General features: G+C 36.2%; 1 protein-coding gene across 10 annotated transcripts in view; it reads right to left on the bottom strand.

The window, feature by feature from the left end:
* Positions 1–989: 989 nt before the first annotated feature.
* The window catches only part of ATRX (ATRX chromatin remodeler), a 333,086-nt gene continuing 316,095 nt past the window's right edge, over positions 990–17,980 (bottom strand). For all 10 annotated transcript variants that reach the window (XM_072816168.1, XM_072816161.1, XM_072816162.1 and 7 more), the window contains 5 exons: positions 14,343–14,492; positions 13,367–13,492; positions 12,522–12,617; positions 11,893–12,021; positions 990–3,933 (listed from right to left, as the gene is read on the bottom strand). In XM_072816168.1, the coding sequence (XP_072672269.1) occupies positions 3,655–3,933; positions 11,893–12,021; positions 12,522–12,617; positions 13,367–13,492; positions 14,343–14,492 (780 nt within the window). In that variant the 3' untranslated portion in view covers positions 990–3,654. The remainder of the gene's footprint in view (positions 3,934–11,892; positions 12,022–12,521; positions 12,618–13,366; positions 13,493–14,342; positions 14,493–17,980) is intronic.

Here is a 17,980-nt window from a genome sequence, read left to right as displayed (position 1 = left end):
ACAGAGAGGGTGGCAGTATATAGTGTAAAGGAAGTTTATGGCAATACATACTCTGGGGAGTAAAACTCTTAAGTGGGGGTGGGTGGGGCCATTCATTATATCCAACAGGAGTAGTGTGGGCAGAGTTTGGTTACCTAGCAGATATTGAGCTTAGAAACAATATATATTTTGGGTTTTAAATTTTTATTCACCTCCATATAACAGCATATATAAAATGTTGCACAAACAAAAAGCATTTCTGAAATTTGGTAACTCCTTTGGGATTGGCACAGGTTACAGACTTGAAAAAAATCCATGGTGGAAGAATTTTCATCTTTTAGGGTAGATTTGATGTGGAGATAGCTAAGTCACTTGAGACTAAATCTGGTATAATAAGGTGGGTAATAACCTGCACATAATTTTTAGTGAAATAAACATGTAAAAGAATTACCTAATTTACTGTTAGAATAAGTATAGCTTCACAGCATGCCACCCTCAAAGGAAACAAGGGTACTGAGATAAGTAATTATTTTAGTTTTGTTTGGGGCACTGATATTAAGTATCTGATTTTGTGATAGAGGGAAAATGGGCATAGCTAAAGGAAGACTACAAAATATTCAGCGTCTTTGGAGGCCAGGTAATAAGGCTTCCATCAACTTGCTATGGCTTCAGGAGGGTAAGCAGCTTTTCTATCAAGTGTGGATTGGTAGTCCTGCTCGATTTAAATGAGTGATGCAGCTTTTGGAAAGCAGGAAATGGTGCTGGATTACAAAGAGACAACCAAAACTAACACAAACACACATAGGCTTCCTGGTATGTAAATTATTTTTGAGGTTAGAGATCTTCTTTTACAGAATTTAGTATATAACAGATTCAAAAACCAAACTTTTTGACCTCCCAATATTAAATAACTAAATGTGCAAAAGAATCACCATTAAATAGGACATCAAAAGCTATACATTTTCTATGAAACAATATGTGCACAGATTTTCAAAGCTGTGAAAATGCAATAAAGAGCACAACACATTTTGGTCACTTTATTAAATGACATTAAATAGTTTAAGTTTCAACTACTAAACAGCACTTTGAATGGTGAAAACACAGATAGTATTATTGTCATACTTGAATGCTTTTCTTTAAAAACACAATTCCAGTCCTCATATATATATTACAAAACAGCCTTAAAGGAAGAAGTGACATCTTTTCTACAGTACTTAAGATACTCAATACGGAACTGAAAAGCAGTCTAACAGAAACAAAGGCAAGTCTTCACAGCTGTATGATTTCAGCAGCCAAAGCTGATGATGGACTGAAACATTACTATACAACTGGGACAAAACATATACAATATCACAGTACTAAGCAAAAACGCTTTACACCCAAAGAAATAAAACAGGTTACAAAATATGGAGAATTTAGCAGGCAAAACTGTATTACAAGCAACATTTTAAATCGTCATTTAAGCCATTGCAACTATTTAAAACATCTAAAACAAATATAAAAATGAGCCTTTTAGTATCTTATTGATGTGATTTTGTCTTTAAATATTTGTTAAAGCTTGATGTTATACTCAAAGTACATATTATGTAGCTAAAATGTCAAGTGAGAAGAGTGTATGCAAAGTGGTCCAAGTTTTATTTCAAACTCTCTTAGTTCCAATTAATCCTTTCTATGTATTACTCCTTAAGTCATAGTTTCATCCATGGTGAAAAAGTTTTAGAAGGTTGCCTAAAATTTTTACATCCATGTCTTTGAACAAGTAATCAGACCATGTTGAAAATTCCCAGGTCTAGTATATCAGGTTTAAGGTATTCTGGACTTGTAGAAAAACCAACTGAAAACAGCTGGCCAGAGTGTATTGCCTTCAAATATTTATCTCATAAATCTTGTCTTTTTCATCGCTTCTAGAGTAAATACACCTCTCCTCTCCACCCCAATTAAGTAAATTTGATGTATAATCAAATATCCAATTTGGCATAATATCCAAATACATGGAATTTGTTAGTGATAAATCACCATGTTAAACGGGGGTGGGGGGAATGGGGAGGAGAGGATGTGTGTTAAGTGGATCCACCTAACCTCACAAATTCTGTATCATAAACCTAGTGCTTTTAGATGTTTGCCACAAGTTTTTTCAAGATAAAAATGGAAATCTATTCACCCAAATAACTCAAAGCTGTTCTAGCTAATGTTAAACTCATTCTAATCCAGTGATACCTAGAGCAATTCCTCCACCCAACTTTTTTTTAATGAAATTCCTTAGCTATTTTCACTACCTGTTACAACACCATCTCAAAAATGGTTTGCCATATTGAGTTGACTCCCATAGTCTAACAATCTTTTTCTTCAAGAAATTCAAGCAACCAAATTGTACATGAATAAACTTACAGGTCTTTTTTATAGGCCTGGATTAAGAAAAACAACAATGCAATGATTTTCTAGTAAAACTTCAAAAAAGGGTATTAGATGAATTAATTTGATCAGAAAATTGCCTCACAGATCTAAACTAAAAAAAAAAAAAGAACTTTGAAATGTAATTTATTTAAAATAACACAGGGGAGTTGGGGAAAAAGAACATGATGATGACAGAAAACAGGAAGAGCATAAAAGCCAGTGATCCTTATCTTTCAGAGGAATTATTTCAAATACTGACAGTACTGGGAATTATTAAAGCACATTCCTTACGTGAACTTAAAAAGTCAGCAATGGTTCTGCCATTTTGATACTGTTTATAAAACAGGGTGTGACCCTACAACCACACCATCATCCTTAACCTCCTAAAATGCTGTAACTTGATTTTGTTAGTCCACATCCCACTGCCAGCAACAGGATGAAGCACTAGCACTGGCACCAAGCAGTTAAGAGATGTGCTTTATATGAGTGCCAGAAGAGAGAAAATACATGTGTGGAAGATAAACCACAACCCTGAAATTTTACCAGTAATTATTTCAGCACATATAACTGAAAATAAAAAATGGCAGAAAGACTAAAGAAGAAAAAGGAATTCTCTTCTTAGGCTATACTTAAGGCTGTTTATACAATGCAAAGATAACTGCCAAGACTCCTCCAAGTTTTAGAGCAGTAGTATTTGAGAATATTGCACACAATTCTGTGTCAAAGATAACCTTTAGTTTCTAACTTTCAATCACGGAGATGATACAACAGGAGCCCAGTTGCAGACTTCAGTCAAAAGAACATTAAAACCATTTCAATCACTTTAATAAAGAAATGGGTTAAGTACAAAAGTATTTCATAATTTGAGGAATCAACTCTAAGAACTCAGCTGTGTGTTTTTATATGTAAAGAACGAATATATAAATCTGTATTATTTCCTAAATTCATTAATTTTATGACAATTTTATGGTTGCTAAAAGCAGGCATAAAAATTTAGAGAGGAAATCTGTGGAGTTGTTACTGTTATGGAAGGACTTGTTTTCACTGAAAACAATTTGAAATATCTTCTGTACTCAATGTGTGTAAGAAGATTCTAGGCAACATCACTGACAAATGTCAGGAAAAAATGGTATGCCCTATTAAAAAATTAAAACTAATATGGAAGATTGGCATTTAAGGGGACCACACTATTTATACAGTTGAGTTCTGTTAAGTCATTGATTCCTAAAAAAATAAAAGATCTTTCTATGATTTTAACAATCTTGAGCTTTTAGTGCAAAATCACATTGATTTCCCTTGGGAAGGTCCTGGATTTTTGCTTCTCATTGGGGGTGGTGCACGCTGCAAGGGTGGTGGCTGCATACCACCAGCTACTGACTGATACATTCCTCTCATATCAATTTGCTGGTAGTTAGAAGGATTCATGATTAAATTTGGAGGCTTTGGCATCATGAGGTGACCCAGTGTTGCTTGTTGATAAGTCATTTGTTGCTGTTGCTGCTGATTGTACTGCTGCTGGAGCCTTCGGTTCATAAGTATTCGCTGAACGCAGCTGATTAACTAGAGAGACAAACGGGAGCTGTTACAAGTTCTCAAAGATTCAGGTATCAAGTTTAAGTTAAAATCAGTTTAGTAAGGGTGTACCATACCAAAAGGAAAATATACTATTGTTATCACCATTATTAATTTGAGGCATTCATAGGAACATTACTGTAGAAAACATCAAGTAACATCATTTAGAGCTAAATTCTCTTAATGACTGGACTATTCTATTGCAAGCAGCATTTAGGTTAGTTGCCATAGTAACCTGTCCTGCACTATGATTAGTCTCAAGTATTAGTTACAGCACTTTTTGCCAAATCTCATTTCTTCATCATTCTTTTAAATATTGAACATAATGACAAACATATTTAGTGACAAATACCAAAGGGAAAAAGCCCTTGAACTGGGAATAATTCCTACCTGGAGTGTCTCAAATTTCAGAAGATAATTAAAATTAGTAATTCTATAGTGGTTTCGAAGTAAAAATTTATGCCACGGAAACTGATTCCCTGGAGTCAATAGTTGAAATTTCACAGTGAAAGGCAGAGATGGTGTGGAATCAGAAAAGACCCCGAATAGCCAGGGGAATTTTAAAAAAGAAAACCATAGCTGGGGGCATCACAATGCCAGCTTTCAGGTTGTACCACAAAGCAGTGGTCATCAAGACAGTGTGGTACTGGCACAAAAACAGACACATAGATCAATGGAACAGAATAGAGAATCCAGAAGTGGACCCTCAACTTTATGGTCAACTAATGTTCGATAAAGGAGGAAAGACTATCCACTGGAAGAAACACAGCCTCTTCAATAAATGGTGCTGGGAAAATTGGACATCCACATGCAGAAGAATGAAACTAGACCACTCCCTTGCACCATACACAAAGATAAACTCAAAATGGATGAAAGCTCTAAATGTGAGACAAGAGTCCATCAAAATCCTAGAGGAGAATACAGGCAACACCCTTTTTGAACTCGGCCACAGTAACTTCTTGCAAGATACATCCATGAAGGCAAAAGAAACAAAACCAAAATTAACTACTGGGACTTCATCAATATAAGAAGCTTTTGCACAGCAAAGGATACAGTCAACAAAACTAAAAGACAACCTACAGAATGGGAGAAGATTTGTGCAAATGACGTATCAGATAAAGGCCTAGTTTCCAAGATCTACAAAGAACTTCTTAAACTCAACACCAAAGAAACAAACAATCCAATCATGAAATGGGCAAAAGACATGAAGAGAAATCTCACAGAGGAAGACATAGACATGGCCAACATGCACATGAGAAAATGCTCTGCATCACTTGCCCTCAGGGAAATACAAATCAAAACCACAATGAGATACCACCTCACACCAGTGAGAATGGGGAACATTAACAAGGCAGGAAACCACAAATGTTGGAGAGGATGCGGAGAAAAGGGAACCCTCTTACACTGTTGGTGGGAACGTGAACTGGTGCAGCCACTCTGGAAAACTGTGTGGAGGTTCCTCAAAGAGTTAAAAATAGACCTGCCCTAGGACCCAGCAATTGCACTGCTGGGAATTTACCCCAAAGATGCAATGAAACGCCGGGACACCTGCACCCCGATGTCTATAGCAGCAATGTCCACAATAGCCAAACGGTGGAAGGAGCCTCGGTGTCCATCGAAAGATGAATGGATAAAGAAGATGTGGTTTATATATACATGGAATATCACTCAGCCATTAGAAATGACAAATACCCATTTGCTTCAATGTGGATGGAACTGGAGGGTATTATGCTGAGTGAAATGAGTCAATCGGAGAAGGACAAACATTATACATTCTCATTCATTTGGGGAATATAAATAATAGTGAAAGGGAATAGAAGGGAAGGGAGAAGAAATGGGTAGGAAATATCAGAAAGGGAGACAGAACATAAAGACTCCTAACTCTGGGAAATGAACTAGGGGTGGTGGAAGGGGAGAAGGGCGCTTGACAGGATGAGCACTGGGTGTTATTCTGTATGTTAGTAAATTGAACACCAATAAAAAATAAATTTATTATTTAAAAAAGAAAAAAGAAAGGCAGAGATGGCTGGCAAACAACTATGCTGGGAAAAAGGATCAAAGGTCTTGGAATATGCTAGTTTTTTTAAAGAGTTACATAGTTTAGTAGGAACTTGTGAAATATATCATGTATAGTTCCACTTTCTTTTACTCTCAAGTTAAATATATTAAAAAGTATACTTATTTTGGGAAGTTGCTTAAAAATGATAAACATGGGTGGGCAGGGAAAGATGGTGGAGGACGAAGGTACTCAAATCACCTGTCCCCACGAACTTACCTAGATCACTTTCAAATCATCCTAAAAACCTAGAAATTCAACCTGAGATTTAAAGAGAGAACAACTAGAAACTTACAGAGAAGAGTTTGCGCTTCTAAAAAGTATAACTCGTTTTTAGCCACTCTGCACTGAGCAAAATGACTATAAAGAAGAACTCATCACAAAAGAAAAAAAATCAGGGCAGCCCCAGTGGTGCAGTGGTTTAGCGCCGCTGCAGCCCAGGGCGTGATCCTGGAGACCCTGGATCGAGTCCCATGAAGCCTGCTTCTCCCTCTGCCTGTGTCTCTGCCTCTCTCTCTCTCTCCCTCTCTCTCTCTCTGCATCTCTATGAATAAATAAATAAATCTTTAAAAAAAAGAAAAAATCAGGAACAGTACTCTCTGCCACAGAGTTACAGAATTTGGATTATAAATTGATGTCAGAAAGCCAATTCAGAAGCACAATTATAAAGCGACTGGTGGCTCTGAGAAAAAGCAAAAAGGATTCAAGAGATTTCATGACTGCAGAATTTGGATCTAATCAGGACGAAATTAAAAATCAATTAAATGAGAAGCAATACAAATTGGAGGTCCTAAAGACGAGGGTTAATGAGGTAGAAGAAAGAGGGAGTGACATAGAAGACAAGTTGATGGCCAGGAAGGAAGCTAAGGAAAAAAGAGAAAAACAATTAAAATACCATGAGGAAAGGTAAAGGGAAATAAATGACAGCCTCAGAAGGAAAAAAAATCTACGTTTCATTGGGGTTCCAGAGGGCACCAAAAGGTTCTGCCTTTATGGAAACAGGACCAGAAAGCATACTTGAACAAATCATAACCGAGAACTTCCCTAAATTGGGGAGGGAAAAAGGCATTCTGATCCAAGAAATAGAGAGATCCCCCCCATAAAATCAATAAGAACCATTCAACACCTCAACATTTAATAGTGAAACTTCCAAATTCCAAAGATAAAGAGAAGATCCTTAAAGCAGCAAGAGACAAGAGATCTCTAACTTTTATGGGGAGAGAGATTAGATTAACAGCAGACCTCTCCACAGAGACCTGGCAGGCCAGAAAGGGCAAGCAGGATATATTCAGGGTCCTAAATGAGAAGAACATGCAGCCAAGAATACTTTATCTAGCAAGGCTCTCATTCAGAATAGAAGGAGAGATAAAGAGCTTCCAAGAAAGGCAGAAACTGAAAGAATATGTGACCACCAAATCAGTTCTGCAAGAAATATTAAGGGGGACACTAAAAGAAAGAGGACGCTCAAAGAAATAAACCACAAAAACAGAGAATGAATAGGTATTCTGATGACACTAAATTCATATCTTTCAATAGTAACTCTGAACGTGAATGGGCTTAATGACCCCATCAAAAGACACAGGGTTTCAGACTGGATAAAAAAGACCTAGCTATTTGCTGTCTACAAGAGACTCATTTTAGACCTAAGGACACACGTACAGCCTGAAAATGAAAGGTTGGAAAACCATTTACCATTCAAATGGTCCTCAAAAGAAAGCAGGGGTAGCAATTCTCCTATCAGATAAAGTTTATCCCAAAGACTGCAGTAAGAGATAAAGAGGGATGCTATATCATAATTAAAGGATCTATCCAACAAGAGGACCTAACAGCTATGAATATTTATGACCCTCATGTGGGAGCTGCCAATCAAGACATCAACCAATTAATAACCAAAGTTAAGACATACTTAGATAATAATACACTAACACTGGGAGACTTCAACATGGCGCTTTCTGCAAATGACAGATCTTCTAAGCACAACATCTTCAAAGAAATAGGAACTTTAAATAATACACTCGACCAGATGTATTGCACAGATATTCACAGAACTTTACATACAAACACAACTGAATACACATTCTTCTCAAGTGCACATGGAACTTTCTCCAGAATAGACTACATACTGGGTCACAGATCAGGTCTTAACTGAAACCAAAAGATTGGGATTGTCCCCTGCATATTTTCAGACCATAATGCTTTGAAAGTTGAACTCAATCACAAGAAGAAATTTGGAAGAAATTCAAACACGTGGAGGTTAAAGAGCATCCTGCTAAAAGATGAAAGGGTCAACAAGGAAATTAGAGAAGAATTAAAAAGATTCATGAAACTAATGAAAATGAAGATACAAGCATTCAAAATCTTTGGGATACAGCAAAAGCAGTCCTGAGAGGGAAAAACATCGCAATACAAGCATCTCTCAAAAAACTGGAAAAAAACTCAAATACACAAGCTTAACCTTGCACCGAAAGGAACTGGAGAAAGAAGAGCAAATAAAACCTACACCAAGAAGAAGAGAAATAATAAAGATTCGAGCAGAACTCAATGAAATAGAGACCAGAAGAACTGTAAAACAGATCAACAAAACCAGGAGTTGATTCTTTGAAAGAATTAGTAAGATAGATAAACATTTAGCCAGCCTTATTAAAAACAAAAGAGAAAAGACTCTAATTAATAAAATCATGAATGAAAAAGGAGAGATCACCACCAATACCAAGGAAATACACACGATTTTAAAAATATATTATGAGCAGCTGAACACCAATAATTTAGGCAATCTAGAAGAAAAAGATGCATTTCTGGAAAACCACAAACTACCAAAACGAACAGGAAGAAACAGAAAACCTAAACAGGCCGATAACCAGGGAAGAATTTGAAGCAGTCATCCAAAACCTCCCAAGACACAAAAGTCCAGGGCCAGATGGCTTCCCAGGGGAAATCTGTCAAATGTTTAAAGAAGAAACAATACCTATTCTATTAAAGCTCTTCCAAAAGATAGAAAGGGATGGAATACTTCCAAACTCATTCTATGAGGCATCACCTTATTTCCAAAACCAGACAAAGACCCCACCAAAAAGGAGAATTATAGACCAATCTCCCTGAAAAACAGAGATGCAAAAATTCTCAACAAGATACTAGCCAATAGGATCCAACAGTACATTAAGAATATTCACCATGACCAACTGGGATTTATCCCCGGGACGCAAGGCTGGTTCAACACTCATAAAGCAATCAACATGATAGATCATATCAACTAGGGAAAAAGCAAGAACCATATGATCCTTTCAATAGATGCAGAGAAATCATCTGACGAAAGACAGCATCCATTCTTGATCAATACTCTTCAGAGTGTAGGGATAGAGGGAACATTCCTTAGCATCTTAAAAGCCATCTATGAAAAGCCACAGCAAATATCATTCTCAACGAGGAAACACTGGGAGCCTTTCCCCTAAGATCAGGAACACGACAGAGATGTCCACTCTCACTACTGCTATTCAATATAGTACTAGAAGTCCTAGCCTCAGCAATCAGACAACAAAAAGAAATAAAAGGCATTCAAATTAGCAAAGAAGAAGTCAGCCTCCCCCTCTTTGTACATGACATGATACTGTACATAGAAAACCCAAAAGACTCCACCCCAAGATTCCTAGAACTCATACAGCAATTTGGCAATGTGGCAGGATATAAAATCAATGCCCAGAAGTCAGTGGCATTTCTATACACTAACAATGAGACTGAAGAAAGAGAAATGAAGGAGTCAATCACATTGACAATTGCATGTCATAAAGCATAAGATACCTAGGAATAAACCTAACCAAAGAGGTAAAGGATCTATACCCTAAAAACTACAGAGCACTTCTGAAAGAAATTGAGGAAGACACAAAGAGATGGAAAAATATTCCATGCTCATGGATTGGAAGAATTAATATTGTGAAAATGTCCATGCTACCCAGGGCAATTTACACATTTAATGCAATCCCTATATAAATACCATGGACTTTCTGCAGTGAGTTGGAAAAAATCATCTTAAGATTTGTGTGGAATCAGAAAAGACCCTGAATAGCCAGGGGAATACTGGAAAAGTAAACCAAAGCCAGGGGCATCACAATACTGGATTTGAAGTTGTACTACAAAGCTGTGATCATCAAGACATTGTGGTACCAGCAAAAAAACAGACACACAGATGAATGGAACAGAATAGAGAAGCCAGAAATGGGCCCTCAACTCGATGGTCAACGAATATTTGACAAAGCAGGAAAGACTATCCACTAGAAATAGGACAGTCTCTTCAATAAATGGTGTTGGGAATATTTGACAGCCACGTGCAGAAGAATGAAACTAGACCACTCTCTTTCACCATACACAAAGATAAACTCAAAATGGATGAAAGCTCTAAATGTGAGACAAGAGTCCATCAAAATCCTAGAGGAGAACACAGGCAACACCCTTTTGAACTTGACCACAGCAACTTCTTGCAAGATACATCCATGAAGGCAAGAGAAACAAAAGCAAAAATGAACTATTGGGACTTACTCAGGATAAAAAGCTTCTACACAGCAAAAGAAACAGTTAACAAAACTAAAAGACAACCTACAGAATGGGAGAAAATATTTGCAAATGACCTATCAGATAAAGGGCTAGTATCCAAGATCTATAAAGAACTTCTTAAACTCAACACCAAAGAAACAAACAATCCAATCATGAAGTGGGCAAAAGACATGAACAGAAATCTCACATGAAAGACAATCTCACAATCTCTATGAAAGACATAGACAAGGCCAAGAAGCACATGAGAAAATGCTGTGCATCACTTGCCATCAGGGAAATACAAATCAAAACCAAAATGAGATACCACCTCACACCAGTGAGAATGGGGAAAATTAACAAGACAGGAAACAACAAATATTGGAGAGGATGTGGAGAAAGGGGAACCCTCTTGCACTGTTGGTGGGAATGTGAACTGGTACAGCCACTCTGGAAAACTGTGTGGAGTTTCTTCAAACAGTTAAAAATAGATCTGCCCTATGACCCAGCAATTGCACTGCTGGGGATTTAGCCCAAAGATACAGATGCAGTGAAACGCCGGGACACCTGCATCCCGATGTGTATAGCAGCAATGTCCACAATAGCCAAACTGTGGAAGGAGCCTCGGTATCCATCGAAAGATGAATGGATAAAGAAGATGTGGTCTATGTATTCAATGGAATATTGCTCAGCCATTAGAAAAGACAAATACCCACCGTTTGCTTCAACGTGGATGGAGCTGGAGGATATTATGCTGAGTGAAATAAATCAATTGGAGAAGGACAAACATTATAGGGTCTCATTCATTTGGGGGTATAAAAAATAGTGAATGGCATCAAAGGGGAGAGGAGAAAAAATTAGTGAGAAAAAAATCAGCGAGGGTGACAGAACATCAGAGACACCTAACTCTGGGAAACAAACAAGGTGTGGTGGAAAGGGAGGTGGGCGGGGGGTGGGGGTGTCTTGGTGACAGGCACTGAGGGGGGCACTTGATGGGTGAGCACTGGGTTTTATATGTTGGCAAATTGAACTCCAGTAAAAAAAAAATACAAAAAATGGTAAATATGGTTAAATCCTGGCAAAAATTCCTTTTTAGATATCCACAATACACAGAAATTCAAATTATGTGGAAAAGAGCCTATATAATTTCAAGGAGACCCATTTAGGAATTTGTTGCTCTTTTGTAACTTATAACCAAGATATTACCTTTACTCGAGAATTACTAAGTTTTGTGACAAAATTTCTTCTAGGAAAAGCCAATGGTCATACATCTATATGAGGGGAGGATGGTTATTGACATAGATGTCACACAAACACATTATTATAAATTACAAAAATTGGACATAACTTAGAGATAGTCAAACTCTTACCATCTGCTGTTTTGTCAGTACGTCATTATAGATTGCTTCTCTTCTTTTAACATCAAGCTCCTGGCTGGCTTGTCTACTTAATGCTAATGCCTGTACTTGGGCCTCTGAGAGATTCATGTTTTCCTTCCACTAAAAGAAAAATGTTCCATTTACTTCTTATTGCAGCAGAATTGACGATACTCAAAAATATTCAGGATTTTAAAAGGTATTTCCCCCTTTCCTTTTTTTCTAAAGAAAATAAAGATTTACAAACATGGTACTAAGTTATCCACTGTTGTACAAGGTTTGGCTATCTCTGGAATGAAACTACTTGGATTTAATTTGTGCAACTGATAAAATATGTTTATGTAAACAACACATACATTTCTCTGGTTGATTTCCCAATTCTTAGATATTACCCACTTCTCTTTTGTGCCAACATTTAGGTAAAAAGGCTAAAGTATAGCTTGACACTATTATCCAGTTTACTGGTATTTTACCATTCCAAATCAAGTTATAAGAATTATGCTGTTTTCTCTACAGAAAGAGTGAAGCAAACCACAATTAAAAATTAAAACAAAAGGGCTGGGGGTGGGGGATGACACAACAAAAATAGCAAGTTGGAGTAAGATAACTGCCAAATAACTTACTACAGCTGAAATTATATCTTCAAGAGGCTGAATCCTCACTGCTGTTACACTGTTTGTTGCTTCCACAACTTTTTCTCTTCCTTGGTTAATGAGGTCCTAGAAGAATGCAAGAATGTTATATAGGACATATAAAAGACACATGGTTGTAAAGTATAGGGATCCTTCCTGTCAATTTATAGCAGTTGGTTTTAAAACTCTTCAAATAATTAAAAAGCAGCAAAATGCAGCATCAATAAAGTGGGCAAAACTTACCAGTGAGGGTCCTGTTAAGAAGATAAAAGTTTGGGTCTGCACCAATAGTTTATCAATTTAAAGGACTCCATAAGTACATTTTTAAAAGGAAATCACAAATTCACTTAAGTTATTACATTATTGGTATAATAAAACGTAATCTTTCTTATTTAATTCATAATTAATTCTAGTTTTAAATAGCTTATTTCATAATACTGGACATTATCATATATTTAATGCTGTATCTACACTGCATCAGAATATAAATGTATTTATCCTATTTTCAAACATTAAGCAAGCTAATTTGTTTATTCAAAATATTTTATAACTGAAGAAGTGCTAGTTCCCTAGTCAGTCAGGTGCCCTATTGTTCCTTAATTAAAATAATTCAAACAACATTAAATCAAGGCCTAATTCTCTTGTGCTCTGAACAAACCACATTTTACTATACTATGCTGGTTCAAAAAGGTCAACAAATAAGAGAAAAATTTCTTGGTCTATTCAGAGGTAATCTTTTGGAGAATGTGATATTCCTGCACAGGGAACCCTCAACAACAGGGCACTTGAAATTGCCTTTAACTCAAGTTAAACTACTTTTGTACTTCACAACTTACCTCCAGCTGTTGATTACTCATTGCTGACAGGGCTCCCAAATTGAAAGGAATATAAGGAGTTTGAGAGTTGAAACTGACAGGGGGTAAATTGGTCCCAGTTGGTATGTTGAAACGCATGGTCAGTCCCTAAAAACAAAAAATTATGCACTTTCCACACTGTGATTTAAAACTTGAAATTCTGCATCACCTACTGGTTTAGAAAAGAATCCACATTCTCAGATCTAAGAAATTATTAACACTCTTCCACACACAAACAAAACACCCTTTTCACTCGAAACCAAGATCTTATTACACGGAAAGCTTTAACCCCTAAAGGTGTATTATTTTTTTCTGATAATTCCCACAGAATGGGGCAACTCAGAGAATTCTAATGAGACTCCTAACATCACATTAACGTTAAAGAAGTTTGGTACAATGAGTTAGGACTTTAAAAAGAATTCAGGTATTAGGATAAGGTTTCCCATGCTCAGGCACATTTTTGCTCAAGTGAGTTGGTGTTAAAACAGACATGGAACTATTTAAAATAATGTTGCTGTTGGAGACTAACATTAATGTCCAATAATGTAATATTTTTGCGTTCTGACATTCAGTCAAAATTTCGATTTCATGGTGTATAGGCTAAAGAAACATTTCCTCCTACCTCCAAACACTAAGCTCCTGTATATCTATTACTAGAGTGAGGGTGTTGACAGCAGTTAAGTGATGCTAAATATATAGCTTCCCAGTAATCTCTCAATTCAGCAAGTGCTAAGCAGAAATGGGGTTACTACTCTTTAAGTGGAAACTATTTTCTTCTTTCCTTTCCTCCCACTCTACTACCAAAGGTAGCCAAAGCCTATTAACAAACTCATATTTAGGATTCTGTTCCTAAAGACTCCCTATTATTATTACCTGTTCCAAATGTGATCCTTTTCTTACTGCTCTTCCAAATGACTAACACAAAAACCAAAACCAAAAAGCATTTTGAATGAACTACCTTCTTCTCTGCTTCATACTCAGCCCAAGCTGCTTTTCTTTCTTCTTCAGTCAATTCTTCTTCTTCTTTGTGGTCCAAAAGAGAATCATGTTCATGATATCCTACAATGTGTTCTTTATGTATTTGAAGAAGTTCTGCAAGTATGGTGTCCTGTTTAGAGGGGTTGAAATAACAAAGAATTATTTTTTTCTCTCTGGATCCTATCTCCACAGTTCGTTGGTCTACTGTCAGACTAGAAACTAGACACTGGCTGGCTGCTACACATATTTCTGATATATATCATATAAATTACTTAGAAAACAGTCACAATACATGCAACACCAGCCTCTTATGTAAGAACTTCTATATAACAATGTTTATATAAGCATGTTTTAGGGGTTCGCAATTTTTTAAATGTAGTTTTACTGTGTTTTTTTTCTACAACTTTTTTCTAATTTTTTCATATGTATTCTGTTTTGTATTTGTTCTGAGTTGATAATATATGTTAATATAAGTCTGCTTACACCAGAGATTACATTAAATGCTTCTGCTAAAAAATCATGGCAACTCCTCTTTATACATATGTAACAACTTTATTTTCACAATCACTATGGCCACCAACCACTATATTAATGAAAAGCAAATATAAATTAACCTAAATAGCTACAAGACAGTTTCAATAGAACATAGAGTCCTTATATTTCAATTGTAGAAAGGTCAAATATAAATTATATTGTAAAGACCCATGGGTCAAATTTAAACTGATATACACTGTTTATCATTTTCTTGTCACAGTGTTTTTTTTTTTTTAAAGTCACAGTGTTTTAAGTCAGTCTTTTAAGGTTAAAAATTTTAAAGCTTAAAAATTGGAATCATTTATATACTTAGTAAGAACCACCAAACTCTTGCTCTGTGTAATTATGATTATGAGAGAGAGATGAAAAGAGATTGGGAGGCAGGGATTAAAGTGAACCACAGATATGTTACTCGCTAATAAAAAATTAAAATACTCACAAGTTGTTTATTAAGAAATCACAGATGAAAACCTAGATATATAAAAGGCAATCACTTTACAAAAGCATTTTTCATAGCTTCTATCAGCAAGTTCTCTTAAAACACACTTTCTAAATTGAGTATGAATCTAGTGAAAGGAATGTAATTACAGAGCAAAGGAAAGGTTGCAGAGGTATATATTCCGTTAAATTTAAATTTAATCTACATCTAGTAATGTTTAATGCCTTAAGTTTCAGCATAGACAAATCTCACACTTGAAAATAATTGTCCTTACATCTTCATCTACTCCCAGAGTAGAGGGTGCAACACATGGTAGGAACTCAAATGTCTGTTACATAACTTAAGATGAAAAATTCAGATCATGAGGCCTTAAGATTTTTTTCCTGTACAATAGGAAATGCTGACACTAATTCCAAATAATCAGAATATTTGTTTCATGTAAACAACTCTTTATCTTGCTACCCCAATTAAGCACTTAAAATAATTATATCATCATTCCATGAGACAAAAGAAATTTATTTCACTAATGAATACAGCCGTAATTGAGATTTTATCATTTTGACATGATATGATATTTCTTTTGTTGAAAGTCAAGAACATTAGACCATACATGAGAGGGCTCAAGAAAGCTGAATGGTGGAATACATAGATGCTAACAGGTTTAGTTTTCTTGAAATGCTAAATATTTCTCTTCTACATCAGTGTAGAAATCTGTCATGAAAGCTGACTTCCCATGCCTATGCCATATAAAACAAGTTTATCATCACTAGACAGATCTCCGAAGTTCATAGTTACTGACCAGGTAGGCAGGGAGATAGGTCAATACGAATCAAATTCTATTAAAAGATGGTGCTTCTTCAGATGTATGTCTCCCATGATCACCCCCCAACTATGACTCAAGAGAGAGGTATACATTAAAACCAGATAACACTCATTTTTAGCAAGTGACCATGACAAATACAATTAGAAAAGTTAGCTATTTGGGGATCCCTGGGTGGCTCAGCAGTTTGGCGCCTGCCTTTGGCCCAGGGTGCGATCCTGGAGTCCCAGGATCGAGTCCCACGTCAGGCTCCCGACATGGAGCCTGCTTCTCCCTCCTCCTGTGTCTGCCTCTCTCTGTGTCTACCATAAAAATAAATAAATAAATAAATCTTAAAAAAAAAAGTTAGCTATTCTACAAAATACCAAATAAATAACAAGGTAGAAATGTTCTACGAATAGTTCCTAATTTTACTTCTGTCTAGCAATAAGTGATGTTCTTAGCAATAGTCAAAATAACTTAATTTCTCTAAGAAAACAAAATTTCCCTTTTCCTAAGGGAAAGACCAAGAAAATTGTGCTAGGAACTTAATTTACTTTCAGCTGTGCCACTAATTCTCTCTGTAATAATGAATAATAATTTAGTCTAGCTATGACTCTCAATTAAACAAAATGAAATCCTCTCCACTCACATGTATAACAGGATGTTATAAGAATAGCAGAATTAGATGAAACACCCAATTCTGTGGAAATAAATCTTATGTCAATTAAGTGTAGTATTTATTTCTCAATTATAAACACAACAGTTCATACATTAATTACTTTCTTATGGTTAGAAAGAAAGCCTTTCCAGAGATGCATGTATGCAATGTGCATGTGCAGGCATGTGCACACACACTCTCATTCTTTAAAAAATGTCTTAACTGTCAGGGAGTTTTATCAAGTCAGTCCTTATTATCCAAAAATTTCAATAAACCTGACATGAACTATTTTACCATTTATCTTTAGGAGATACTCATCTTAGGAAACTCCACTTCCAAAACATTTGAATGTATTCTCCCCACCAATTTCAGATTTTAAGATCTATCTTCTCCAGTCAAACATGATTGCCTTATTAAAGTCAATTATGGTAAAAGCTCAGCTTCTGTCCATGCAATAACTTTCATTTTGATCCACAATCAACTAAAATGCCAACAAGTCAGAGGAAAAGTGCATGTGACTTTGTTTTGATTCATTAAAGAATTTTGGACCCTTTTCCTAAAAGACTAGCTCCCTCCTAACATCAAACCAAAAAACCATTCAGATCATTTCTACTAGCCACAGATGCTCCTTTCTTTTCAAAGAATTTTTTTAAAAATTTAAGGAAACAATGCTAATTTCCTATTATAAACCTAGAGATAACTAATGGTATTATCTGTCATATATTTCTCCACACATTTACACTTTACACTTACATTCAAACATGCTTTTACATAAAAATGGGATTGTACTATAGTTTTTTTTTTAAAAGACTTATTTATTTATTTATTCATGAGAAACACAGAGAGAGAGAGAGAGGCAGAGACACAGGCAGAGGGAGAAGCAGGCTCCATGCAAGGAGCCTGATGTGGGACTCGATCCCGGGTCTCCAGGATCACACCCTGGGCTGCAGGCGGCACTAAACCACTGCGCCACTGGGGCTGCCCTGTACTATAGTTTTGAAACTACTTTTCTGAATTAATATCTTTTCATTGACATTATTTTTTTTTAAGATTTTATTTATCCATTCATGAAAGACAGAGAGAGAAAGAGAGGCAGAGACACAGGCAGAGGGAGAAGCAGGCTCCATGCAGGGAGCCTGACGTGGGACTCGATCCCAGGACTCCAGGATCACGCCCTGGGTTGAA

This window comes from Canis lupus, chromosome X, assembly GCF_048164855.1.
Source record: "Canis lupus baileyi chromosome X, mCanLup2.hap1, whole genome shotgun sequence".
NCBI lineage: Eukaryota > Metazoa > Chordata > Mammalia > Carnivora > Canidae > Canis > Canis lupus.
Note: the sequence above shows the minus strand (reverse complement) of the source record. Positions and strands in the feature narration are given on the sequence as shown.